This window comes from Strix aluco, chromosome 19 (assembly GCF_031877795.1).
Source record: "Strix aluco isolate bStrAlu1 chromosome 19, bStrAlu1.hap1, whole genome shotgun sequence".
In the NCBI taxonomy this organism is placed as follows: Eukaryota; Metazoa; Chordata; class Aves; order Strigiformes; family Strigidae; genus Strix; species Strix aluco.
Genome location: NC_133949.1, coordinates 9,220,476 through 9,247,090, shown reverse-complemented (window position 1 = coordinate 9,247,090; position 26,615 = coordinate 9,220,476). Strand labels below are relative to the sequence as shown.

The 26,615-nt window shown below is 52.2% G+C and overlaps 1 protein-coding gene across 7 annotated transcripts in view; it reads left to right on the top strand.

The window, feature by feature from the left end:
* Nucleotides 1-26,158, top strand: part of POR (cytochrome p450 oxidoreductase) — a 31,864-nt gene extending 5,706 nt beyond the window's left edge. For 5 of the 7 annotated variants that reach the window (XM_074845768.1, XM_074845773.1, XM_074845772.1 and 2 more), the window contains 15 exons: nucleotides 7,240-7,426; nucleotides 14,694-14,742; nucleotides 15,605-15,733; nucleotides 16,348-16,497; nucleotides 17,961-18,085; nucleotides 19,018-19,107; nucleotides 19,570-19,668; nucleotides 20,330-20,446; nucleotides 21,288-21,406; nucleotides 22,590-22,771; nucleotides 22,933-23,082; nucleotides 23,654-23,921; nucleotides 24,345-24,490; nucleotides 24,752-24,837; nucleotides 25,086-26,158. In XM_074845768.1, the coding sequence (XP_074701869.1) occupies nucleotides 7,248-7,426; nucleotides 14,694-14,742; nucleotides 15,605-15,733; nucleotides 16,348-16,497; nucleotides 17,961-18,085; nucleotides 19,018-19,107; nucleotides 19,570-19,668; nucleotides 20,330-20,446; nucleotides 21,288-21,406; nucleotides 22,590-22,771; nucleotides 22,933-23,082; nucleotides 23,654-23,921; nucleotides 24,345-24,490; nucleotides 24,752-24,837; nucleotides 25,086-25,230 (2,034 nt within the window). In that variant the 5' untranslated portion in view covers nucleotides 7,240-7,247 and the 3' untranslated portion in view covers nucleotides 25,231-26,158. Of the gene's footprint in view, nucleotides 1-1,692; nucleotides 1,843-7,239; nucleotides 7,427-14,228; nucleotides 14,450-14,693; nucleotides 14,743-15,604; nucleotides 15,734-16,347; nucleotides 16,498-17,960; nucleotides 18,086-19,017; nucleotides 19,108-19,569; nucleotides 19,669-20,329; nucleotides 20,447-21,287; nucleotides 21,407-22,589; nucleotides 22,772-22,932; nucleotides 23,083-23,653; nucleotides 23,922-24,344; nucleotides 24,491-24,751; nucleotides 24,838-25,085 lie in introns of those variants that run through there. The other 2 variants (XM_074845767.1, XM_074845774.1) reach the window with 2 other exon arrangements.
* The last annotated feature ends 457 nt before the right edge of the window (nucleotides 26,159-26,615 follow it).

Here is a 26,615-nt window from a genome sequence, read left to right as displayed (position 1 = left end):
GCTGGGGTTTTTTTTAAATACGTGGGACGAAAGTGATATGGAAGTGTTAGGCATAGTGAGCCTTCACATGTAGTAAAAGCCAAACTTTGTTGTTGCAGGCAGTGGTGAAAGCCAGCCCTGGATTACTGCTCCAGGGAAAAGCACACCTTTGGCTGGCTGCGTGCAGTGGCCGCTCTGTTTCATAGCAAGCACCAACACAGGTGCTCGAGCTGGGGGCTGCTGGGGCAAGGAAGCTGTGAGGTGTCCCACCATACCTGCCTTCCCCAGCGCAGCCCCTGGGACCCCTGGAACTCACCCGTGGGATGAGCCCACCCAAAGCAGGGAGCCTGCACAGACCAGACCAGGCATGGCCACTCATCTGCCCAGACCAAAGGCCTCTTACTGAGGGGAAATGTGATCTCTCCGTGGCAGAGCTACAGAGAAAAGGCTAATCCAAGGGCTGTTGAAGGCAATGTTAAATAACCTGGATCTACGTGCCAACTTAATGGTCTGCTTTTGTTTTGGAAAGGACCACTTTTCTTGCCAGGTCTCCTTTTACTAAAATGGAAAGGAAAAAGAGCTAATTTGAGTCTTGCTGAGGCCAGTAACTGGCACAGGCAGATGTAAACAGAATTTCTTATTCTAATCAGTTGCATTCATACCCGAAGAGGAATGAGAGAAGATCTGGTTTTGCCCCAAGGGTCTCCTGGCCTAATACTCTAGCACGCAAGAAAGTCTTCACTGCAGTGGGATTCAGAAGAGAGTGGGCACAGGTGTCTGGGCAGAAATACCATCTCCACTGCAGCCGTGCTCTCATCCTGCTGCTGCTGACCCTCCTCCTTCCTCGTGGGCTTGTGTTTGTGGGGCTCCTCTTCCTGACATACGTTAGTAACCTGCCTGTATTGTATCTTTAGTGGGTGAAAGAAAACCCTTTGCCAGTCACGAGGCTGCATTCCTGTTTGTAAGCAAGTCTCTTCCTTTTCCACTGCCACCTCTATGCAGAGTGACAGGAGCTTGCTGCAGCTTCCTTTTGGTGCTGCTGTCTGTGTGAGCTCTCGACAAGCTTTGCAGATGCTGTGGGAATAGGAACCTGTGAGAGGGCTGCCAAGTGGTTTCCTTTTTTTTCCTCCCAGGTGTTTTAGTTGGTTTTTAAGTTAGTTTCTATTTATTTGGCTGTTGTTTCTAAAGCTCAGGCTGCAGGTCAGTGCTGTACAAAGAGTGTCCGTTTGCTTTGGCTGCTCATTTCCACACTGTGTGTCCCCTCTGTCCCAAAGCTGTCTTTTGGGGCTGTGCCACAATGCCAGTGGAAATACCTGATCTCTGGTTTAAAACTGTGGGGTTTTTTTAAGGCTGCTTTTTGAGGCTAATCGTGTGCCTGATCTGTGTTGTGCCATGGTCCTGTGCAAGGATGTTCAGCACGAGAGAAAGGGTCATCCCTGGGGCAGGCCGTGCACGTGGTGGGGAGGTCTGGTCATGGGCACCCAGGGAATTTGGGTTGGTCCGTCTTGATCAGAAGATAGATCAGTGGCAGATCTCATGGTAATGCTGACATGCCTGGCCACGCAGAGCTTCCAGCACTACAAATCGTGACAGCTGTGCTTCCGCTTTGTTCACTAATGCAGTGCATGTGCTGAGTCAGTGACACGAGGGTCATCATCATGTGGCTGCAGAAAGCACTTGGCTCTGCCAGCAGTGCCCCTTTGTCCCCTTCCCTGGCGTAGCTGTGCGGGGCTTCTGCTGGGAGCCTGAGCTGGAGAAAGCCAGTCTGAAAGAACCAGTGGCTTTTTGAGTGTGTGCTGCTGTTAGATGTGGTGGTGACTTGCATGGATTCCCATTTACAAGAAACCAGAAAGCAGTCCTTTGGTAAGTGTCCTTGCTGGATGTGAACGGGGCGGCTAGTGTGGAGGAGCTGGGTGCTCTAGGGCTTGTGTTGGTGGTGTGATGGTATTGCTGCGAGATGTGTGGTGAGCTCGTTCCCACAGGCATGGTTTGACTTCAAACCTGGTGTCTCTGCAACCATTTAGCTGAGGCAGCCTGGACCTTGCTGCGGGCTGGGGAAGGCTCAGCTGCCTGCTGCCTGCCCTTTGAATAGTGCCTGGCCCCAGTGCAAGGGTCAGGCAGACAGTGACTAATGGCTTCGTTTGACTTGGTCTTCACAGATTTTTGTGTGCACGTATTGCAAAATAAAGCTTCTGCCTGCAGCTCCTGTGTTTATCTGCAGGTGTCCAAAGGGCGCTGCTGCTGCTGCTTGGTTCCTGTTAGGAAAACTCAATAAGCTCAGGGGCACAGGAGATGGAGGTGCAGCCTCTGTGCTGCCCCGTGCCAGGGCAGGCAGAGTCCATAGGGTGCAGCAGGACTCGTGCCTGTGGCCACATGGGTGTGCTGGGGTTGTGGGGAGCCTTCTCTGCTGTGTTGAGCTGAACTTGGGGGCTTCTTGGGGCTACAGGCTGTGATCAGCTGGAGCCTGGGGGTCGGGTTATCAGAGGTGGGAGCAGTGAGCAGCCTGGGGCTGTGCCTGGTCAGCAGTCTTCCTTCTCCTTTTCCCTCTCATGTGAGCAGGGCTCATGCTGTGGGTCGCAGCATGCTTATGATGACACAGGGCTTGGTCACTCGTTTTTGGAGCAAGAGTCGCAGGCTGCAGTCCTGATCTGGGTCTGGGAAGCCAAATTGTCCTGAGATACTTGAAACTCATCACAAGCATTATATAAACAAAAGGCTACTTCAACTCCAAGACCCAGCTTCCTGCCCAAATTGCCACTGTAGCTTCAGAGACAAGGCTTTTTGGTCACTAGAAGATACTACAGTGTGACTCACAGAAAGGGAGTCCTCCCAGCCTCCTTTCATCACCATGATGCTGTGCCTGCCAGTTGGGGTTGAGGGCTCCAGGCATCGGCTGTGTGCAAGAGAGAGGGAAGAATCAATCTTTTTTTGTTGCTGACCACTTGTTTTTTAGGGCAGTCCCCATTCCGTCTTGTTTGTTGTAATACTATTTATATTTTAATATTTTTAACACTGCGACATTTAGCCCACATGGAAATTGTGGAGAATTTGAGGATGCCTGGCACTTACAGTGCTTCCAGTCCTTTGCTTGAGATGTGCGTGAGAAATAGGAATGTGGTTTTTAACATGAGAACGAAGTGCATCAGTTTGGCAGCATGGAGATGTGCGGAGAGGGTCTCTGGTGATTTGAGTGAGTGCAAGCTGCCGTGTATCAAGCAAATTCCCAGGTTTAGAAGCTGCGTTCAGAGGCTGAAAAGCTGTGCTAAAATATAGCATTGCTTGATTGCAATCTTTCAAAATGTTGTGACTTCCCTGTGTGATGTAGATGCCTCACATCTCTGCTGAGACTGATTGCTTTACACCAGATACTGTGTGCATAAACAAGGATCCAGGAACTGCAGCCATGATTAAAAAGAAATGGAAAAAGGGGAAATGGAAGTCTGTCTTATCTTGATTGAAGATATAATAAACACTGGGGATAAAATAACTGCATTTGAAACTGGTGTCAGGGGAGCTTTCACTTCTGCATTATAAATTTATTTTCCCATTTAAAAACCTGATCTAATTCTATCAGGGTCCTTCCAGAGACTGCAGAGTTCCCAGGATAGCTAAATTCCAAGTAAGAGTCTGGGGTTTTTTTGTCACTGGAAGTTAGAAAAGGACATGTATTTGAAAATGAATTGCTGTGAACTTCTGGAAAATAATTGTTACAGCCAACTAGGTAAGACTGAGATAAATCGAGGAATAAACTTCCTGTGCTAGGTGAAATGAGTTAAATAGTTCCTGAGTTATGACAACCCTTTAATAAAAGAAGTGTGAGCTGTAATTCCACATCCTTTGCCTTTCTCTTGATACCTCTGAGCAAACCTTTTCCTAAGGGTGGGGAGCAAAAAGAAAAATCTGTAGGTAAGATATAAGACTCGAATAGCTAATGTCCAGGACCAGATGGAGCCCATCATCAGAATGAAAGCAGTTGTTGTGTCTTCGGGTCCATCACTAGAGAATGACTGTGTTTCCTTCCAGGGTTAGAGGTCAGCATATAACCTTTATGCTATGGAGAGGATGAGGAATGTGTGTATATGTGTGGATGAGGAGAGGAGACCAGACCAAGAGTCTGGTCCATGCACCAGACCTGTAAGCCTCCACAATTGAAAGCTCTTCCCTCTGGCTGTGGGTGTGGGGGGTGAGCGGGTGGTCCAGCTGCAGCTGTAGGGTTCCCCTTTGAAGCGCTGGAGAGCTGTGGCATGATGAAGGTCAGGAGATAGTACGTCCTCCTCCCCCGTGTCTGTCTGAGCTGCATTCCTGGGAGCTTCCTCCCCGAGGATGCCTGGGAGAGCAGACCACCTCCAGAGGCTTGAAAAAGCAAAACCCCTTGTGGCTGCTGCTTGCCTGTTCTGCTCTGGGAGGTCAGAAGCTCTGCTGCCTTGGGCATAGCAATGAATTGCTGTGGGAGACTTAGCTGTTGCCTTGCTGGTGAGCCCACAAACTCATTCTCTCACCCTGTGTAAGGTGGTGAATATCCACGTCTGAGCTATCTGGAGCTGGGAGGGGAATTGCTGTGGGGCTGGGCGTATGCAGACTATGCGTTCCACCCCGGGCTGGTTGCTGCTCACCAAAGATGTATCTAGCTTGAAACTCTCCTCCATGTGCAATTTCTTAAGAGGGGTGCTGCTGTGCAAGGAGGCTTTCCTGGGGCTTGGCTGCTGCGAGTGCTGGATTTGGTGCTCAGAAGGGAAGGGGTGCAGCTCCTGCCCAAAACCAGCTTAGTGTAGTCTCCATCAGCCTTGGCTTTTTTCACGGCTTCCTCTGAGCAAAGGTTTATCGTTGCCTTATGTGCCATGGGAAAGAGCTTGTCAAGAAAAGTGGGTGAAAGACGTGGCCATTGCTGCCCTGTGTGAGTGGAACTGGCCACCCTTGTGTAATTTGGGCAATGGAAGGTGGCACTGAAAAAAATGCACTTTGCAGCACTGAAGATGTTTATCCAGGCAGCCTACTGCCTGTGTTTGGGCACTGCTTCCTCCATCTCTTCACAGAAGAGTTGGGGCTGCACTGTGCACAAGCAGCAGCTGAGGGTCCCTGGGGAAGCATTGACCAACAGCCCTCTGGGGATTTTTGCCCTGAGACAAAACGAGCAATTCAAGTGATGAGCAAGAGGGCAAGAACCAAAACTGTGTGTGAGAGGATGGGTTGCCTGCCAGTTTTTGGCTGACATCTTCCTACAGATGAGGTGGGGTGGCAATGAGGGGGAGGAGGAGAAGAGCTTGCAATTAAAAATTCTGGGGTTTCATCAGGAGTAAAGGCAATAAACCAGCAATGTTTTTCCCCCAACCGGTGCATTCCCTTGGTGTCAGTTGCCAGACCAGCTCGTCAGTGATTTACTGGAACTGAATAAGGAGGAGGAGAGGGACCCTGATGGGAGCTGTGCCTTGTTGGCAACTAAGGTCTAGTTATGGAGGCTTTAACTGACAGTTTAGTCTACAGTTGTACAGAAATAACACCCAGCTCTTGCTTGGCTCTGAGATCCGGCGATGGAAGGCCTGTCTGCAAGGAGGGAGGACAGGGTGACCTGCCTGATGGAGAGGAATGAGCAATTTGCTCGTCTGCAGTTACATCACTCACATTCTTTTTCCAACCCCCTGCTCAGTGTCGTCTCTGGGAACCTAATGGGAAGCTTTGCAGTGGTGTTTTAGTACCCTTTGTAGTACAGTCACTTGCCAAGTTCTCCACCAAATTAAACTTCTTGTGGGATTGCGAACTAGGTGGCTGTAAAAGCACCCAGAAGCTCACCCATGATCTCTGCCAGCTGGCTGTGGACTTCTCTCAGCGCTCTGCAGGGCTGCCGTTCATAGCTGGTGGCCTGTGGCAGAGTGCTTTGTGTTTTCTGGAGCTGGACTTTTTCTTTGTAGGGGTAACAACAAGGGGTGGTTCTTTGCTGAAGACCTTACCTGGTCTCCCTCATTAGTGCTCCCTAAGCATCATCTTCCCTTATCTGCCCAGCTCCTGGGTGCATTAAACTTAAACTTCAGTCAGTTTTATTTCTCAGCCCAGGCACAGCTTGGAGTTTGCTGCTTCTCTTTCATCCTCCCAGGAAAGCTGTCTAGGAGCTTTCCTCTGGCAGGCACAGGTTTGCTGAACAGGTTAACTCTCCCCTCACGGCTCAGCCATGGCACATGTACTTTCTCTCCAATGGCACCCCTGTGGCTCTGAGTCACTCTTCTGCATGCAAGTTCAAATGTCCATGGTCTCCTGGGTTGGCAGGATGCCCAAGTACAAGAGGAGAGTCACTTTGCCCTTACAAATCAAGTTTTGAGTTAATTATCTGTTTGCTTGGACAGAGTGCGTCCTTGCGTATTGGGAAGATAATCTTGTGATCTGGACTAGGGTCAGAGGAGTTCAGAGCTTTGGCAGCACAGCGAGAGGGAGGGAGTGATGGGTGGCTCCCCAGGGGAAGGACAGGGGCCGTAGGGCTGGCTGGGGACTTGAGGGCTGGGCGCTCATCCTTGCACTACCACAGACTCTGGGTATGGCCATGGGCAAGTCACAAGTCACTTAAACTCTGCCTGAGCAAGTGGAAAGGAGTAATTCAAGGAGATGGAAGTTAAAGTGGGGAAGATAGTGGAGGGGACTGGGAAGCCATCGGCCCAAAAGAAGTGGATAGTAAATCCAATTTGCATGTGGAGGTGGATAGTAAATCAGGAGTATTTATCATTTCTGTTGTAACGACCTAATGTGGGGATGCTCGCAGAAGTACCACGCCACAGTCCTGCTCTGCAGTTTATAAGCACAGCAGTAGGTCTGGGGCATCATATCACCTGTGGAAAGGAGGGAGGAAGCCCCAGATCTGTGGCATGGCTGGAATGGGGGGTCTTCCCCTGTTAACACCCCGTGGGCTCCGTGGTGAGTAAGGGCTGGCCCTGAGTCCCTTTTGAGTTTTGCTGGAGCACTAATAGGAGCCGGGTTGGGCTCCCTGGCTGGAATGTGGGGCTGCTCCAATGGTGCTGGCAGAGGGAGAGCAGAAATCACTTCTGATGGATCAGCAGGAGGGGAAAAGCTTGGTGGGACAGCGAGATACCTTGGGACAAAAAAGAATCTTGCAGTATGTTGATGCAAAGCCTTTCTCCAAAGAGTTGTTGGGCTGCCTTGTGCTCCTAGGACTAAATGTACAGTGAAAAAGCATACTTTGAACGGCCCTTAATGCTCTTCTGATCTTCCATGGCAGTGTGTGACTGCTGGTGTTCATTTGTTTATCCTTGCTTACAGTGACCATCATGGAGGGTGCTGGCACGGAACCGAACATCTCCCCTCCTGACAGCACTGCACAGCAGGACTCTCCCTTCAGCATGACGGACCTGTTTCTCGTCTCGCTCATCGTCGGACTTTTTACTTACTGGTGGTTCTTCCGCAAGAAAAAGGAGGAAGTCCCAGATCTCCCCAAAATGCAATCAGTGTAAGTAACAACTCTCAGGCAGAGGGGTGAAGGTAGTTTACTGCCTTGCTTATGATGGGTCATTGGAGGCTGTGCAGGAGTCTCGGCTGGATTATAGGAGGTCCCCAGGTGAGGGGACTTGGTCCCAAAGTGCGTTTCTCTCCCCTCACGTTTCTTCTGAGCTGCATGTTCACCTCGGGATGCAGAAATCCCCGTGGAAGAGCCAGGCTGCAGTTCTGCCTTACCCCACTGTGTGGCCCAAATCAGTAATTTACCTTTCCCAAGCAAGGCAAGAAAAGGCAAGGCAGAAAAGCTTCTGGCTGTACTTCAAAACTCTTAAGGATTGCTTTGACTAGTCTCTGTTTTTTCTGATAAAAGTCGTATTTAGATAAATCTGGAGAAAGGTGGACTTGCTCTTAAGTAGGTTTCCTATCAAAAATCTTCTCTACCCTTAGCTACGAAGAGAAGAAATAGTCTTGGGAAGCTGGAAGATAATTTCTGGGCATGAGCTACTTGGCAGCTCTTGTGAAACTTGCTTGGCTTTGATGCCACGTTATCACAGCAGCAGGAGACTGGTTGTGGAGAGGGAGAGGTCCTTGTTCCACCCAGTCTTCTCCAAAGGGCTTAGGGCCAGGAACAAGCCATGTTGATGGAGATCTGGGTGCATTTAATTGCTTGTCTCAGTCACATACCAAACTTAATATCAATTTTCTGCTGGAGTCTTTAGCTCATTCTTTCTGTTTCCTTCTGGAGCATTGGTAAGAGCACTAAATAGAGGTTTGAAACTCACTGCAGCAGAGATCGTAGGAGCTGTCATCGTGCAGTATCTTTCCCTTCAGTCTCCTGGGATCGCTTCCCTCTGTGGGTGCGGTTTGCCCCAGATAGAAAGCTGGCCTCAGCCTTAGCCCAGCTCTGTGCTTTGCAGAAGGTAACCACACAACAAAGGTTGATCCTCTGGGTCTATAATGCTGGCTGCAAATTCACTGTAGGCCCCCCGGTCCTGAGTGGCTGGTTGTGAGGCCGTGCCATGAGGAGGGGAAAAGTGATGTCTGGATGCTTGCAGTAGCTTCAAGATTTAACACATAGAGTTGCACCAGCAAAGTATCCTGCATGAAGTGGATTTCTCCCCGTGGCACTTAGTGGATTCTGCTGTGGCAAGAAATACTTCTCAGTCCTTCATTTTGAAGTGTTACAGCCTGAAGTGGAAAGAAGCTATGGCAGGACCTGACCATAGGCTGCTCAGATGAGGATGTTTGGTGATAAGCCAGGGCATTTCAGCCGGGGATTGATGCTCTTGTTACCCTGCGTGTAAAAGCTGAATCAAACACAGCAAGTGGCTGTGCATCTGTTACCTCAGACTTTCATGTCTACCTTAGTGGGTTACGCTGCCCTCAGTTTTCAGGGTTCGTTGTCCAGTGTTTGTGTTGTAATTCAGATCATAATTGAAAAGAAGCAGGTTTGGTCTCATCGTTCCTGCTTTGGTCAGATCATGACTCTCTCCTCTGGTGGCAGAGCCCTCTGCTTGAAGGCAAGCCTGGGATGCCAGGGCTGTTGTGAAGTCTCTGGGTAATGGGAGGAGTAGCTTACAGCAAACTCTCAGGCAGACTGCACACACCGGTGTCACAGGAGGATGGAAAGTATGTTTTCTGGCTGGGAGGACTTTAAAAGGAAGAAATGTCCCTGGTTGCAGTACCGTGTGCAGGCATGTGCACACGAGGCTGGTAGCAGCCCAGCTGTCTGTGCCTGCTTGGCCCTACTTTGGGAATTTGTTTTGTTGGATCAGTCGGATGCTTTCCCTCTCGTGCCTGCAGGAGAAGGCTGTGTGTATCAGTGCGTGCGGCTGCCTCTGGAGATTGTAACGAGAACAGCCACGCTGCGATGAGAGCTAAGCTGGCTGGAGAAATGGCACTGTCAATCTGAAATTAGATCCTGACATGACACAGATTGACTCGGAGAGCTCCTGTGCTCACTGTCCTTGTGACTGTTTCCATCCATCATGTGCGGCTCTTCCAGAGGCTGTCGTGACCTGGCAGAAAAGTCATACTGCAAAGAAGCTTTCTTCCTCCCCTGGGTGTGTGTTGCCACCTTGTCCTGCTGCAGGACCTCAGCATGTGGGCTTCCATCTGAGAGTGGCTGGAGGTTTTGGCTTTGAGCTGACTCAAGGGCATTTTGCCTAAGTTTCCTCTGTGGGGTCTGTGCTGCCTTCTCGGTCTGCATGGGAGACGCTGGCAGGGAGCACTGCGCAACTGCTTGCAGGAGCCGTGGAAGAGCAGCACCTCCCGTCCCCAGTAACCACAGGGGAGAGGCAGGATTGTTCAGGACCTTGTCTGACACAATTACATTTTGGAAAAGTGGCAGCCAGGCAGGTGAAGATTGAGAGGAGGCTTTGAAATAGTTTTTCCCTGTACATTAAGCCTGACCCTGCCACTGCCTGCTGCAGCCCTGCTGCGGTCATTGTACCAAGCTGGTCTGAGGGCAGCATGGATCTGTAAGTCAAGGCTGTGGCTGGTGGCACATCCATCCTCCACGACAGAGGCAGCGACTTCCTGCAGCTTTTGCAGTCTTATTTTATAGGACACTTGGAACCGGGAGGGAAATGAGTGGGGAAAACAAGCTTGTTTAGCCCTGGGTTTCCTTCCCTCCTGTCTTCCTTGAGTCTGGGGTGGAGTTTCCTTTCTGACAAACAAGCAAATCAGCAAGATACAGGAGCGCTCTGCCAGCCACTGCCTGTGGCAGGCTGGACACAGCAAGCTGGTCCATGGGCAGGCAGGGGCAGGCCCCTCTGCAGGCAGGGAAGCTGTCCCAGACCCATGAAGGCAGAGAGCCCTCGGTGGGGCTGTCTCCAGCTGAAGTGGAGAGCCTTGACCTTAAGAGGTGTTGTTTTCTTCAGTACGTTCTCTGCAGCTCTGCCTTGACTGGCCAAACTGTCCTGAACTACTTTATCTGATGGTATCGGGTGATGGTTTCTGTTGTGTCACTTTGGCCCCAACTTCAGCTTCGGCCTCAGAAGACTGGAGGATGGAAGTGCTGAACAGCAGTTCAGATGTGTCATGATGGCCACTGCTTTAACGGGTTTGCTTGCAGCGTGGGAGAGCGCAAGCAGAGTCTCCGACCTGAACGCAGCGTCCAGCACCTTGGTGCCCTCCTGGGGTTTTGGGGAGCCCCGCTGAGCAGCACACCTTCATCGAGCCACATCAGCTCAGCAGGGTCTGCAAAAGAAATGCCACTGCTGCAACTGCCCTTGATTGTGGAAGAATAGATGCATGGTCAAAATACCCTGTTCTGGATGGCACCTGAGCTGGGTTTGCTCTGCATGGCTCCACCAGCCTGCGTGACCTGGGATCAGTCATGATCTTCCCCTGACAATGCATCTCTGGGTTCAGCCACAGCTCAGGCGCTTGCTGATCCCTCACCCTTGCAGCCAAGAGGAGCTGTTTTCCTGCCTGAAGTCCACAGAGAAGGGTCAGAGTCCAGCGTGTGCAGAGGTTTCCCACGTACGAGACGTCTTGTACCTGTGTTGTGTAATACACGTGTGCGTGGGGCAGGCTGGGATACCGCCGTCTGAGGATTGCTTGCGTTTTGACCGTTTTCAGACTTAATTGAAACCACTGGAGCAGCCTTTCCCACAGCCTGCTCTGCAGATGTCATTAAGGAGAACGGCTCTCGATCGCCACGCAGCCATGGCCACCGCGCTTCCTCGCTGGGGAATGCACTAATTTATTTTTATTCTTCGGCTGCGCCTCCTCTGCGTGTTTCCCAATCACAGATTTCTCATGTGCCCGCTCCAGAGTCGTGCAGACTGTCGCCCTGGGGAGACGTAGGCGAGTCAGCGATTGGTATGCTGGGTGTCACCCCCTCCCTTCTCCCCCTCTCTTTAACATTGTTTGGGGCATAAATTGGCTTATCTCTATTCTGCAGCTCTAGAGAAATCCATTCCCTGGTGCTTGTAGGGCTTCCTGTGGCAGGAATTGCTCCAACTCCTTAGCCTGATTAGCTCTCTTTGCTGCCTGCGTGTGTGTTAGAGAGAGACCGACCATTTCTAATTTAATTTAATAGGATCCTGAAGAGAACAAACTCCTTTGAGCTGCCTCCGTAATGGCACTGCCATAGTTACCCATAGCGTTGCTCACGCAGTGTCTGGAATCGTTTCATTCAGCTACAGCGTCGACTTTTTTTTTTAAAAGAATATATATAAAAGCAGCTGTGATATAAACAGTTTCCAAGGTAACAAGGCTGGGGGAGGGTTTTGTGTCCCGTCCCCCTGCTCCACGCGGATGGGAGAGGGCTGTGTGCTGCGGAGGATCCTGGGAGGTTTCATTCTCCACTCCTAATTCCTTTCTGCCACTGCTGCCAGATGTTGCAGTTTCTCAGGACTGTGCGGATCCACTCTGTAACTTCCAAAGCTCCACCACGAGGATCTGAGGATCTGAGCAGGCAGGACCATTCCTGCTATGACCTGTGCCGGGACCTTTTGTGCCGGCTCTCTTCTCCTTAACAAAAGGCTGACGCTTGGCTTTAATGCCCAGGAGGAGCAGAATGGAAAGGCCTGTGTGCGTGTTGCTCCAGAGCTAAGTTAGATCCGTCCCCCTACACCTCCCCTTGCAGACAGACACGGCTGCCCTGCGACTCTTTGTCTGCCTCTTGCCTGCCCCGACCATGGGCTGCGTGTACTCGGCCCCGCGAGAAGAGGCGGCCCTGGCGAGGTGAGTTAATCTGCCCCATGGGCAGGTGGGATCGCTCTGACTCGGAGAGTCGCTCCTGCTGCTCCAAAGCTGGGTGGAGTGGGGTGCTTCTCCCTTCTGGGGCAGGAGGAGAAGGAAGGGGAGAGGCTCTGCTCAGAGGCAGGCTGCCCCAGAGGAGACCCTGCTGTCAGCACTTGGGTTTCTCTGCAACGGCTAGGCTGTGTTCTCTCTTCTGGCTGTACGTGTGCTTTCAGGAGGAAAGTGATGGGCATGGGAGCTTTCTGAAGGAGAGATGTTCATCTGAGACAGAGACTTTGGTATTGTTGCTGAGCTGTTAGGAACTTCCTCCCCTCTCCTTTCTTTCTCCTGCAATCAAAGTGTCATAGAGCCCTGGGCGTCGCTTGTGCTGAGGGCTCCCACCAAGGGTGGGCAATCTGTACAAGCTAAAGACTCTCCAACAGTGGAGTTAATCCCCTTTCCTCCACCCATTGCTTCTTCTAACACTCCTAGTTGCTACCCTGAGCTATCTAAGCTGTAAGAGCAGTTGTTGCTGAAAACACACTTTCTCTTCAAAGTTTTCCTGGCTGAGCAGTGAAAATGAGTGTCATTTCTGTCTTCGGTGTCTGTGCATTTTTGCAGCTCAGATTTTCAAGCCACCCTGATGAAGCAATTTCAGGGAGTTGTGTAGCCTTTTTTCAAAAGCCAGACTCATTATTTCTTCTGTGTCTGAGCCACAGCCTGTTCTCCACAACAACACTTCAGTGCAGGGTTGCCTCCTTTGAAAATGGACAAGCTCCATGTGCTGCACCCTTTTCTCTTCCAGAGGGAGCTTGCTGAAAGGATCTAAAACTTTTTTTTTTCCTCCTTTAAAAGCGTTTTGTTTAGCGGTTGACCCAACAGCTATTTTAATTGGATCTCATTTGCAGAGGGCAGTAAACCAAAGAGGTTCACCAGGGAGCCAAAAGCTAAGTGCGAGCTGAGTCTTGCGAGCCGGCTGGGGGGCAGCTTGCCTGAGCCCCCGTCCTGACAGTAGCGTGGGCAGGGTTGGGGCTGCTCTCTGAAGATGCTTTGTGATATCCCTGTTCCCATCAGGGGACAAATGACAACACAAGGAGACTTTTAACTGCTGAGAGAGCAAAGTGGGGGGTGCAAAGCAGCTCTCTCCTTGGAGCACAGCTGCCTTGGATAGCTTTTTTTGGGTAGGGTTTGCTCATCTTCCGTGTGCGCTGGATGAGACTGTTGGTGCTGGGAGCTGTCAGTCCTGGTTACGGAGCTCCCTGATACCTTTGGGTAGAAAGGGGTGCTTGAAGGCATGTGTTACTGAACATCCCCCACCCTGCTGCTCGGTGTCTGTGTGTGCGCTCTGCAAATGCCTCGGCACATCCGCAGAGATCCCTCCCTCTGGACTGAAGAGTTTAGGAAACTGTTAGCGAGCTCTGCACATTCTCACATGGGCCTGAGCCAAAGCCATTTGTTTTTTGCCTGGAGGCTTCTCTCTTCCCACAGGAGACCCAGCCTTGCATTCTTCCATTGTGAAAGAGAAACGGGAACGGCTCCCACGTTCCACCTCCCCGTTACCGAAGCTCCAATGGGGAAGACAGCAAGTGAGCTCCTGGCACTTGTCCTCCTGCCTTGAAAGACCCCAGCACCTAATCTGACTGTAGTTAGAGCCACCTCTGCTTGTGAGGCTCCCAGGATCCCTGGGGCTGGGTTGCTTTCACCCTGTGACACTAAAACCCCACGGGTGTGCTTAGGATAGCAAAGCTTTTCTGGCTCCCTGCCTAATAGGGTAGCCAGAGCGGTGTGAATCTCTGCCTCGACGTTTCTGACACTACTGTGGTTTGTCCTGCTTCTGAGCTAGAGAAAGCTGCCTCTATGCAATAACACAAACGTTCTCCGTGCTGGAGATCCGCGCTGGGGATGGAAACGCCAGTGTGGGAACGAGCCCTGCGGGACCTCGGCAGGCAGTGGTCGCCTTGCTGGAGGTTCCGTGGGTCTGATCAGCTGCCTCCGTCTGCTCCGCAGGGCTCTCCAGCTCGGGGACTCGTGTCTGGCATGCTGTTTTGAGGTCGGAACAGCTGGTTTTTAGCCCTATCTGACTTCAGGCTTGGGGAATCTGCCCTGGGGGTATGGCTGAGGACTGATCCCCTGCCTGTCTGCTGCAGTGGGGGAAGCAGGGAGCTTTCCGTTCCCTTCTCTCCCACCATGGCTTGGCCCCTGGGATTTATCTGGAGACCTACTCTTGCATCGTAGCTCTGCGAGATCCTTGTGACCTGCTCAGGTGTGAAGCCTCTTGGAGCAGTTGATAGAGTAAAGGCTTCCTGACACCCAGGGCTGAGTGCCTGGGCTTTGCCTGATGGAGGTAAGGCAGGGGGTCAGCTTTTCCCCTCTGCTCTCAGAGTCCCTGCTCCATGGTTGTGTGCAGAGAAGCCCTGAGCTGAGCAATGGGCATCCCTGGCATAGGGTAAATAAGAGTGGTTGGTGGGGACTCTCGCCCGTTTGGGCAGCCTTCCTGCGATCTGGGAGCCACTTTTTCCCCACTTGCTTATTTCTGACCTTAAAGAACGAACATGCTTATCTGAAAGGAGGTTCCTCCTGTCTTTCAGAGCAGCTCCGGTGAGAGACAGCAGCTTCATTGAGAAGATGAAGAAGACGGTAAGCTTCTCGCTCTGGCTATGTAGGGCACTGGGAAGGAAGGTGGGGGAGCTCATGTCCTTCTCAGTTTCCTCTGGAGACTGTCTAGTTGTCAGCAGGGGGACTGGTTTGGGTACAGAGACATGTCTGCTGCAAAGAGCATCCAGAGGAAGGCTGTGTGGGCAGGAATAGCTCTTTCAGTCTATGCCTGAGAGTTATTCTTAGAAGAAAAAATTAAAGTGAAAATTTGGTGCAAAAAAAGCATAATACGAGATCAAAGTCAGAAGGGGAAATGGCAGAGACTTTAAAGTCATTGGCTGGCAGTTGTTTATCTGCATGGTTGGTTCCCAAACTGGCTCAGTCTGGAATGGGAACTGTTGTATGCAGAACTGGCAGCTCTTTACTCTGCTGGACTGGACACGAGAGGAAGCAGAGGAAGAAGCAAGGGCCGGATATATTTTCCGTTTTACTTCAGAGTAGGTGGCTTGTGGCAGAGCAGGAGCTCTGATGCTTAGGCGCTTTCCCAAAGCTTAGGCAAATCTGCTTTCTCATCCAGGGAGTTCCCTGTTTCCAGGAGTCGCACTGCAGCCTTGAGGCTGGGAATAAATCTTGAGGGTTTATTCTTTGCTTTGGGTTTTAGTCTGACCTGAGTCATCCCTCTGAGATTGACAAGAGTCATGTTCTTATTAACAGCTTAGCCTTGAGTTTTCTGCTGCAAACCCAGCCTGGAGTCCCGTACGAGTGCAGACTCCTAGTTGCCTTTAGGTTGCAGTCCAGGGCTCCTGATCCCAGGCGTTTCCTTTGCCTCTGACAAGATGTGCTTCATCCTTGCATTTGCCAAATGAGTAATCACTATTTAACAGGGATTTATTTTTCTCTTCAGGGGCGAAACATAGTGGTTTTCTACGGTTCCCAGACGGGTACAGCAGAGGAGTTTGCCAATCGTCTTTCCAAAGATGCTCATCGCTATGGCCTCCGGGGCATGGCAGCAGATCCAGAGGAGTATGACTTGGTAATTTAGCCATGAACAGCCTCAGGATAGGTAACATCCTTTTAGTGTCCCCTGAAAATAAACAGAAGAAGCCTGGCCAAGGGACAGGTGCCCTTTTAGTCATGTCGTTTAGGGGAGAAAAGATCAGCTGGAGAGATGAGCTTGGTCCTTGCCATTCTACAGATGTGGAGTGAACACTGCAACATGACTGAAAAAGGAAAGTGGTCTGGAGTGTTTGGGAATTGCGAATCATCCACTGGCAGCATGAAACTTGCTCTATATTCCTTCTGTAGTTAGCATTGGGCCTATACTGCTGCAGGCTTGGACAGAGGCATTGACATTGTGGTGTTCTCCAGAGTGAACAACAATCCTGGTCCCTTAAAGCCTTGTATGGAAAATCCCATTGTTTTTCTGGTGGGGTAGAAGAATTGACTTGCAGTCCAGTGAGGGTGGTTACCTTTATTTCCCCTGCCATTTTGAGAGGGTTTGGCCTTTCCCAATCCCTTTTGTAATCAGCTGTTTGACATTATGTGGTGCTGCTCTGCACACCAGAGGTATTCCATATTGTGGGAATAGACTTGCCCAATAACCATGTTGTGGGATCCTTGAGGGTTTATTCTTTCCTTTGGTTGTAGTCGGACCTGAGTCGCCTCTCGGAGATTGACAAGTCCTTGGCTGTGTTCTGCATGGCCACTTACGGTGAAGGTGATCCCACAGACAACGCCCAAGACTTCTACGACTGGCTGCAGGAGGCTGATGCTGACTTGTCGGGTCTGCGATTTGCAGTAAGTGGCTCAATTGCAGCTTATGTTGCATTTGGGCAAGAAAGTCAAAAGCCTTTCACTGTGCCTGCACGTGGCTTGGGTAAAGGCACAACATGATGTCTATGCCTTGTACGCCTGTGTTGGATGCGGCCCCTGTTGTATTCCTCCCCCGGTTTCATAGACACTTACAAACATATATCTGGGGGCTTTAAATGCAGATGTCAGAGTACTCTCTCCACTCCCTAAATCACAAGGGTTTGCTGGTAATATCTTGCCACAAACAGCCCAGCAGGCATTGAATACAAGGTCTGTAAATGAGTTACAGGCTGCTGCTGCTGCTGTTCAGAAGCTAATTGAGCAGCCCTGGGCCAGATCTTCTCCCGCAAATTAAATCACTTGGAGTGTGTAGCGCTCTTCCTGTGCTGAGCTGAATAATTGGCTGAGATACAGCCACCTCACCTAAACTCCAGCCAAATTCCTTAGGCAGCATAATAATTGCAAATGAGGAGAAAATCCACTGCTGGAGATGTTAAGCCGCTCTGTATAAGCAGTGAGCAAACATTTGCTGAGCGGTTTGTGGGAGGCAAGGGGCAGCAATCGGTCTCCAGGCGGTCCAGGCTTTTCCTGGTCCCTCGAGGAGATGGCGCAGGCAGCTCTTGTATGTGCATCCCCTTGACATGCCCAAGGCCTGGCTCAGCAGAGGTGTGGTACCTACTCACTAGACATTCTCCAGTGGTAAATTCTTACTCAAGGTCCACGAATAGCTGACGGGGAGCTGGGAGAGGACTTGCTGTCTGTTTTCAACTTTTGTATCAGCAATAGCGTGGCCAGCAGGGACAGGGAAGGGATCTTACCCCTGTACTCAGCACTGGTGAGGCCATACCTTGATTACTGGGTTCAGTTTTGGGCCCCTCACTACAAAAAGGACATTGAATGACTCAAGTGTGTCCAGAGAAGGGCAACGGAGGTGGTGCAGGGTCTGGAGCACAGGTCTGATGGAGAGCGGCTGAGGGAACTGGGGGGGTTTAGTCTGGAGAAGAGGAGGCTGAGGGGAGACCTCATGGCCCTCTACAACTCCCTGAAAGGAGGGTGCAGAGAGGGGGGATGAGTCTCTTGAACCAAGGAACAAGTGATAGGACAAGAGGGAATGGCCTCAAGTTGCACCAGGGAAGGTTTAGACTGGCTATTAGGAAGTATTTCTTTCCAGAAGGGGTGGTTGGGTGTTGGAATGGGCTGCCCAGGGCGGGGGTGGAATCCCCATCCCTGGAGGGGTTGAGGAGTCGGGCTGACCCAGTGCTGAGGGATATGGTGTAGTTGAGAACTGTCAGTGTGAGGTTAATGGTTGGACTGGATGATCTTCAGGGTCTTTTCCAACCTAGATGATTCTGTGATTCCTTTGCTGGGTGATACTGACCAGAGGATGCCAGCTGGATGGGAAATGTCCAGCCCCTGCTTCTCCACACTCATCAGCATTCCCTTTCTAGGTCTTTGGGCTGGGGAACAAGACTTACGAGCACTTCAATGCCATGGGAAAGTATGTGGACAAGAGACTGGAGGAACTTGGAGCCCAACGCATCTTTGAACTTGGGCTGGGAGATGATGATGGCAAGTGAGTAGCTTGGCTTGGAGGGCTGGGCAGAGCTGGCTAAAGTGTTGTGGGGGTCTTGACAGGGAGTTGGCTCTACTACTAAGAGAAATAAACTTCATAGCACTAACTGTGGGAGCTGACGTGTCTCTGAGTGTGTGTCTGTGCACTCTTCCACAATCGGATAGCTGTACACTTAGAGTATCTTAGAGGATCCTGTGTCTGAGTAAGCCAACATCAGCTTTAAATGACCGTAGTTACACACTCGAGGAGGCTTTGCAGCCTCCTCTGCCTTTGCTGGGCTGCATCTCCATTGCTAACCCAGCCTGTATGGATAAACTCACCCATCCCTGTGCGGGAGGCAAACTCCGTTTCCTTGTGAACTGTTTTATGGTGCAAGGCAGCAATTTTTCAACTTGGACAATGATATTTTTTTTTTTTTGACCTCTCTATGATCACCTGAACACCCTGTAATGCTCAACTTAACCAGCTTAACTTAACCAGCTTAACCTAGGAAATTGCATCAACCTGTGGCTTTACCTCTAAGGGCTGCAAGATCTGATGAGAGGGATGTGCTGTATGTGGGAGACTCTGAGCCCAGAAAAATAAGCATTGCCATGGTGGAATCTGCCTTTAGGAAGGTGACCTAATACCAGGAGTGGGCGAGGGGGAGCTGAGTTGGTTAAAGACAGAGTCTGAATTAACAAAGCCTTCCTTGGCAGACCTGGTGAAGGGAAGGGGTGGCTGGTATAGTACAGTTCCCTCCTACCCACTTAGTGATCAGAAGATGCTCTTCTGGTGATCTGTGGGCATGTAGACATACCAAAACTGCTTGGATCCAAGGGCAAATGCCTTTTCCCGTGGTGAAGGAGGAAGGATCTCAGATGGCTCCTCTGGGAATAGCCCTTCTCTCCCCCTCGGGCAGGGTTACTGAATCTCTCTTTTGCCCTGGCTAGCTTGGAAGAAGATTTCATCACCTGGAGAGAGCAGTTCTGGCCAGCGGTGTGTGAACACTTTGGGGTGGAGGCTACAGGAGAAGAGTCCAGGTGAGTATGGGAGCAGGTTCTTCTGGGTGCAGAGAGATTGGCCACCTCTGACTGGTGGCTGCGTCATCAGCCCTGAGCCACTGTCCCCTTTCCTGCATGCTGCCTCCCCTTCCAAACTTGAACGGGCATGTGTGGAGTGGGGGCTGTTTGGACTGAGCCTGTCCTGGTGTGAGTTTGAACCCAGCTGTGGATTTCTGTTCTGAAGGGCGATGTGATGGGTTTGGTTCCTTTGTGGGGGGCTTTGCTGGGTTGTGATGCTCCCAGTGAAGCTGATGTTTCCTCCTGGTTTGGGCTTTTTTCAAGGTCTACCTGATTCCTGATGTCTTGAGAGGGGCAAAGGGGTTGAAGTTGCATTTGTTTTTGAACTGCAGCAAATCCAGCAAAGCAGATGTTGGTTCTAACTGTCCCTTGTGATTTCCGGTTTGACTTTTTTCTCTTTTTCTCTCCCCCTTCCTCCTCCAGCATCCGCCAGTATGAGCTGGTGGTGCACACAGATGTGAACATGAACAAAGTCTACACGGGTGAGATGGGTCGTCTCAAGAGCTACGAGAACCAGAAGCCGTAAGTGCCACACAGCCCTGGGCAGGGTGTACGTGGGCCAGGCTTTGCCTGGCAGAGTCCTTGATGTTTCTAACAACACGTGCTATGTGGGCGGTGTCATTTCTGCAATGCAGCTGTGTGGCAGATACCTGCCCAAGAGAAATGGGCTCAGACCTTCACTGGGACTCTGGGGGATTCCCCAGTTAATGAATCATTAGTGAGTGAGAAGATGGCTGTGTTCACATGGGCTGTTTGGCTGGTACATTTGCAGCACCTGTCTTGAGGTCACTCAGAGCCTTTCCTTGCCCAGGGAAGCTAATGCATGATGGTTGCTTGCAGCATTACTTTGGAGAGATTAGCTGTATAAATTATTTCTAAACTGAAATATCTCTTTGAGGTGTGACATTCCCTCCAATCTACTCTTGCATCACTTGTTCTTAATAGGACCGAAGCTGTTGACTGCTGGGCTGTGCTTAGAAGGAAAATGATCAGTTTTCTCTGCCAGTGTGGGTAGCAGCGGGATCATAATTTGGTTTGTGGTGTGCTTTGAAACATGAGCCAGGACAGCCCCATGCTCAAATCGTGGGAGCCTGCTCTGGAGGCAGGGGGAGGATGCTTGGATACAGAAAGCACTGTCAGCCTACAGGAGAGTAACCCAGAGGATCCTTGTCTTCCATTCCAGACCGTTTGATGCCAAGAACCCCTTCCTGGCCCAGGTTACAGAGAACCGCAAGCTGAACGAGGGTGGAGAGCGACACCTCATGCACCTGGAGCTGGATATCTCCAATTCCAAAATCAGGTAGTTTCCCGTGGGAGACTGCTCCTCTGTTCTGGTAGGAACAGCCTGTGTCAGGAGCAAGGAACAAGGATGTGCCACTGGCCTCGTCCAGCACTTCAGAAGGGGACCTTGTTCTCATAATTACTTAACACTGCCCCTCTGGGCTTCTGTACCACATATCAGGTACCCCATGTTGGGTCTTTCTCACAGCTCTCACGCTGTGCCTGGCCGTGCCAGCTGGCTGCTCTGGGTTCCTCCAGAGCTGGTTGCACATACCTGTCCTACCTGAGCAGTGCCAGCTGCAAGAATTCTCTAGAAATCATTAGAAAACTGAGGGGGCAGATGAGCTATGAGAGAGGGGAGAGCTGGGAATGGCTCATGCCTGGGTTTGCCTGGCTTAGATGTACCAGCATAGGAGGAATAAAGCCCTGTTCTTAAAAACCCTCTTGCTGGCTTAAATTCCTGTGTGTGCTTGTGAGAAAGCTATGAATCCCGGTGATTTAATGTAACAAAATGCTGCAGAGGTTTTGAGCAACTTTGCTCCTTGCCTGTCAGGGAGTTGACCTGTCCTTGATGAAAGTCTGGCCTTGTTGAAGTCTCTGGCAAATCTGCTGTTACCTTGGAGGTCCCTTGTGAAAAACCTGGTTCTTAAAACCATTATTCTGCAATGGTCATTTCTGCTATTACTGCTGGCTCTTGGGGATCCCTGATTGTGTAGGCACTGTGTGGCAGGTCAGATCTCGGTGCTGTCGTACTGCCCCTTGCACTAGACCACTTCATCTTCTAGCTGAGCAGCTCAGGCTTGGGGTGGATGAGAAGTGGTGCTGGTGTTTCATCTGCTCTCCTCCTGCTCTCGTTCCAGGTACGAGTCTGGGGACCACGTGGCAGTGTACCCAGCCAATGACTCTTCTCTAGTGAATCAGATTGGTGAGATCCTGGGCATGGATCTGGACACGATCATGTCCCTAAACAATTTGGACGGTGAGTGTGGATCACCCCTGAGCGTCAGCAGTTCTTCTTCATCTATGGCCTCTGTCCTTCCCACCAGAGCAGGGGCCAGATCACCTTCAGGTCCTGTAGGGCACCTCCAGGCAAACAGAGACGTCCCGTGGCCACGTGAACTGCTGTGCCATTCTAGCAGTGGCACGGAGCCCGCTGCTGGGAGCCAGCTGAAGTGGGTCAGTTGTGAAATGTACTTAGTGTGCGTGTTCAACAACACGTTATGTAACAACACACTCCTAATTACAGACCATCAGCCCCCCAGAGCATCCCCCTGCCGCAGCAGCCCCGGAACTCCACGGGGGCTCTGGTGCCTGAGATGCTGTTATTCAGTCCTTGGAGGAGGCACAGGCTTGGGGCTGAACTGCCAGGAGGGAGCACTTGTGCTGATACAAAGACCTCTTCTTGGGCGGTGTTCCCAGCAGAGCTGGCCGCTGGCAGGAGGGAGACGGCAGCTGCTGCCCATCTTACTCCTGAAGCAGGGCAGCCTGACCTGAGGCATCAGATGTGCTGGCCCAGGAGCCTAAGGGAGCTCCTGGTTTCAGGAGAGCAAGTGGCTTTAATGCACTGCCAGAGCCCGCTGTGCAGTGTCCCGTGTTGTCTGGCCTCATGCTGTCGTTCCTGTCCCTTCCGGAGCTCTTAATTTGCTGAACTGAATGGCTCCAGCCTTGACTGCTGGCACTTGCCTTTCCCAAGGCAGCTCTGAGCGCAACTGTCCATGGCTGAAGGAGACTAAGGACACTTTTGAGGCCAGATCTGAAGGAGGTGTAAGTGTGTGAGGCCAAATTAGCTGTGGAGAACAGCCCTCCTGCTTGATCTGGGAGTTTGCTGGGTGCCTCTGTGCATAGATATCTCAGGGCAGAGAGCCCCGTTGGGGAGCATGGAGTATTTTTTTTTTCTGGTAATCTGTCAGGCAGCATCTGTGAAACACAAAAGGGGCTACTGGGAGATGTAGCTGCCTGGAGAAGGTGGTGTGCTGGAGCTGGTGTGGAATCAGGGCTTTGGCCAACAGGCTGATTCAGCTCTAGGGCTGCTCTCTCCTCCCTGAAGCCCGTTCTCTGTCTCCAGCTCTCCTACACTGTGCGTAGCTGCTGGCACAAAACCTCTAACATAACAGCAAGTGGTTGCTGATTTCTAATTTTTTTTTTCTCTCCTTCTTCTCTAGAGGAATCCAATAAGAAACACCCCTTCCCCTGCCCCACGTCCTACCGTACAGCCCTGACGTACTACCTGGACATCACTAACCCTCCCCGTACTAATGTCCTCTACGAGCTGGCCCAGTACGCCACGGATGCCGGCGAGCAGGAGCGCCTCCGCAAAATGGCATCGTCTGCTGCCGAGGGGAAGGTGGGAGCTGTGGCCTGCCCAGCAAAGCTGCTGGGTTGAACTGGGTGCTGGGGGATCCTCAGATGGGATCCAGGACTGTTGGGCACCACGTGCAGAGAGCTGAGGGAGTGTTTGCCAGCCATGTAGGGAAGTCATCATGCGTGTGCCCTCCTTGCCTGCAGGCGCTCTACCTCAGCTGGGTGGTGGAAGCCCGGAGGAACATCTTGGCCATCCTGCAGGACATGCCCTCGCTGCGTCCCCCCATCGACCACTTGTGTGAGCTCCTGCCCCGCCTGCAGGCCCGCTACTACTCCATCGCCTCCTCCTCCAAGGTGAGCGTGCTTCCAGCAGGGACTCAGCCTGCTGAGGCTTCAGCTGCAGCTCCACAGTGCCACCATCCCCCTCTCCAGCTGGGGACAGGACATGGGGAACTTGCCCTCGTAACACTTTCTGCGATAGGGGGCAGCTCTAGTTATCTCTGTGCATGAGAAGAGAGAAAATTGGTTATCCCGACTTTCACAGGGTCTGCAGAGGGTCACACAGCTGCGCCCTGATACCACCCCACTCCCTGCAGCCCTGCTCCTCTTCACCCATAGGCTGTGCTTTCAGGGCTTGGAAGCAAGGTGGTATTTTAGGAGTTGGTCAAATTTCCCTCTTCGCTTTGTGCCTGAAGCCCTGAGGTTGTTGGCGATACTGAGGGAGGCTCCGTGGTCCTGTGACGAGTTGGGTGCAAGACAGAATTCCCATGTGGGGCATGCTGGGAGGTTTGATCTGCCAGGGGAGTAGCAGCTGTCCCAGTGTTAACATTAGGTTAAACTTTTCCTCATCCCTCAGTACAAGGGACTGAGCTGCGGGGTCGCTGGGGCTCCCTCTCTGCCTGGCACTGACATCCCTTCCCTGCAGGTTCACCCCAACGCCATCCACATCTGTGCAGTGACGGTGGAGTACGAGACTAAGACAGGACGCCTGAACAAAGGGGTGGCCACCAACTGGCTCAAGAACAAGGTGCCCAACGAGAATGGGAGCAACTCCCTGGTGCCCATGTATGTCAGGAAGTCACAGTTTCGCCTGCCCTTCAAACCCAGCACACCTGTCATCATGATCGGACCGGGAACTGGCATAGCCCCCTTCATCGGCTTCATTCAGGAGCGGGCCTGGCTGAAGCAGCAAGGTGAGTGCCCAGAAACTTCCCTGGGGACTGGATCTGCTGCAGGACTGTGCTCTGCAGGGCCAGGTGGTGCCTTCAAGGTGCAGCCTGTGCTGCTCACATCACTGATGGGACTAGCAAAAAGCTGAGGCAGTGGAGCAGGGTGAACAGCAGCAAACAGGAATGCTTTGTCCTCCTCTTGGCCACAGAGGATGTTTGGGGGGGGCTGATAGACCTGGGCCAGTTCTCTGTCTTCTGCCACCACATTTCTGAATAGTCACAGTCAAGTCATTTAGATCCATTTCTAAATCATGTGGGTATTTGGCAGAATCAGTCAACTTCCCCTTAAACAGCAGCAGTTGTGCAGCTCTGCCTCCCCCGGGTTGGCAGACAAGGTGGGGTGGGGAGGGCAGGGGGCCAGCTGATGGGTGCTGTGTGACTCTGCAGGCAAAGAGGTGGGCGACACGGTGCTTTACTATGGCTGCCGCCACGAGCGTGAGGACTACCTGTACCGTGAGGAGCTGGCCCGCTTCCATCAGGAGGGAGTCCTCACCCAGCTCAACGTTGCCTTCTCCAGGGACCAGGCTGAGAAGGTACTGCTCTAGTCCCCCAGCTGCTTGTTTGTGCTGCCCACAATCACTCCCAGCTGTGGCAGTGGGGGAAGAAAAGGCTTCAAGGGCTAGAGACACCCAGCCTGGAGCCTCGCTGCTAGGGAAGGCCTATGACAGTCATAGGAGCGCCCAGCTCAGGGTCTTGTGAGCCACAAGCATGGGCTTGGCTTCCCCTCTCTCGCCGTGGCCTGTGGTGTGGGGACTCTGTCCCTCTCACCTCACTGCCACCTTGTTTCCTGCCAGGTTTATGTTCAGCACTTACTGAAGAAGAACAAGGAAAACATCTGGAAGCTGCTTAATGAGGGGAACGCTCATATCTATGTGTGCGGGTAAGTCCAGTGGCAGGGAAGGGACTTTGGCAAAACATTCCTATTCTCAGGAAAACGACCGTGACTCAGTTTACCCACTTGTGTATTACAAGCCCTGGGAGGGTTACACTGTCCTTGTTCCAGGGAGGGCATGTGGCCAGGCAGATGGGCTGGGGTGAGCGAACCATCCCTGTCCGGGTGTTGAGAGGCAGCCAGGGCTCTGTGGCTCTGATGTGTTACTGCCTCGCTCACGCTCCCCTTGTTTCCAGCGATGCTCGCAACATGGCCCGGGACGTGCAGAACACCTTCTACGAGATCGTGGCCGAGTTTGGGAACATGAGCCAGCCCCAGGCTGTGGACTATGTAAAGAAACTGATGACCAAGGGCCGGTACTCTTTGGACGTCTGGAGCTAAGAGCGAGGCTGGTGGGGCCGGGGAGAGAACGGGTCCCCTGGCGTGGGCCCGTGGGAGGTGGAAAGTGCCTGCTTACCCACTGCTGCTGTGGGTGACAGTGTTGTCCCCAGCCCCCGGCTACCCCAGTGTCACTCCCAATCCCTCCTGGGCCACAGTAGCCCCCTGGGGCAGGCTGCGTACCCAGGGGGGTGGAAGGGGTTGAGAGGGACAGAGGGGTAGCTCAGGCTGTTGTCCAGGAGCTGTGGTGCCCCTGGCACCCCAGGGAGCACTTCTTGGCACCAGCCTTAGGTCAGGGACACAGGTGACGTGGGGCAGGAGTGACGGATGGTGCTGGGGGAGCTCTGGGCTCCTTCCCTGAACACAAAGTGTTGCCTTATCCCCTGGGGCTGGACACCACCCTGCCGCACAGCCAGCCTGGCTCCAGCAGAGGGGTGGAGGAGCCAGCAGCCCCCTGCGCCGCAGGATCGAGGTGAGGGCATGGCATGGGGCAGCGATCCATCCTCGCCTGCCTCCCGCCCTGTTTGGCCATCTCTGGGATGTGGGGCTGGCAGCTGGCTCTGGGCACAGGGCTGCCCCACGCCACCAGGACCCCACAGGCACCCCACGCCTTTCCCCCGCTGCCCGCCTTTGCTCCAGCACGCAGCAGGGAGGGGATGGCTCCTCTCCCCTCAGAAGAGACCTGCTCTGGGGCGGGGGGTGTGTGTCTGTCCGCAGGGGCCCTGCTCCCTCCCTGGGGTCCTGCAGCTGGCAGCTCCCCTGTGCCCAGCCCCTCCCTCATGCTGTGTATGGTCATTTTTTAAATACTGTTTTTATTTTAACATCTTTGTGATTTAATCATAGAAAAAAAACCCAACAACTTTCAGGCTGTCCAATGACTGTAAATTATTTAAATACATTTGCCCTTGGAATAAAATTACTGTTTCTGTAATTTCCTTCCTCCTCTCTCTCTGCTCAACCAGAGGGAAGAGGGAGGCAGGAGGAGCAATGGCTGCTAACCAGGAGGAAACCTGGGGAACAGGCGGCAACTCTGGGTTTAGGGTGAGCTGGGGGTGAGGATGGCAGCTGGGGGCACAGCTCTGGGCTGAGGCACAGCTGTGCTAATGTGCTGTTGGACACTGAGTCCTGCTGGGCCCTGCTCGGCTCCTTGGGCAGCCAAAGCTCTGGCCACAGCCTGTGGCATGGGGCTGTGTGGGCTGAGGCGTGCCAGGGTGTCATGGATGTTGTCTCCCTTTCTAGGGACTGGCACCAGAGGAGTTGAAATATGCTCCTTCCTGTCACTGATACCTGTTTCTGGAATTCTTTAATTGGACTCTATGCCAGCAGGCTGACCTGGAATAGCAGCTCTAGAAATGCCCAGAGCTAACGTATTTCTCCATAATCCATTC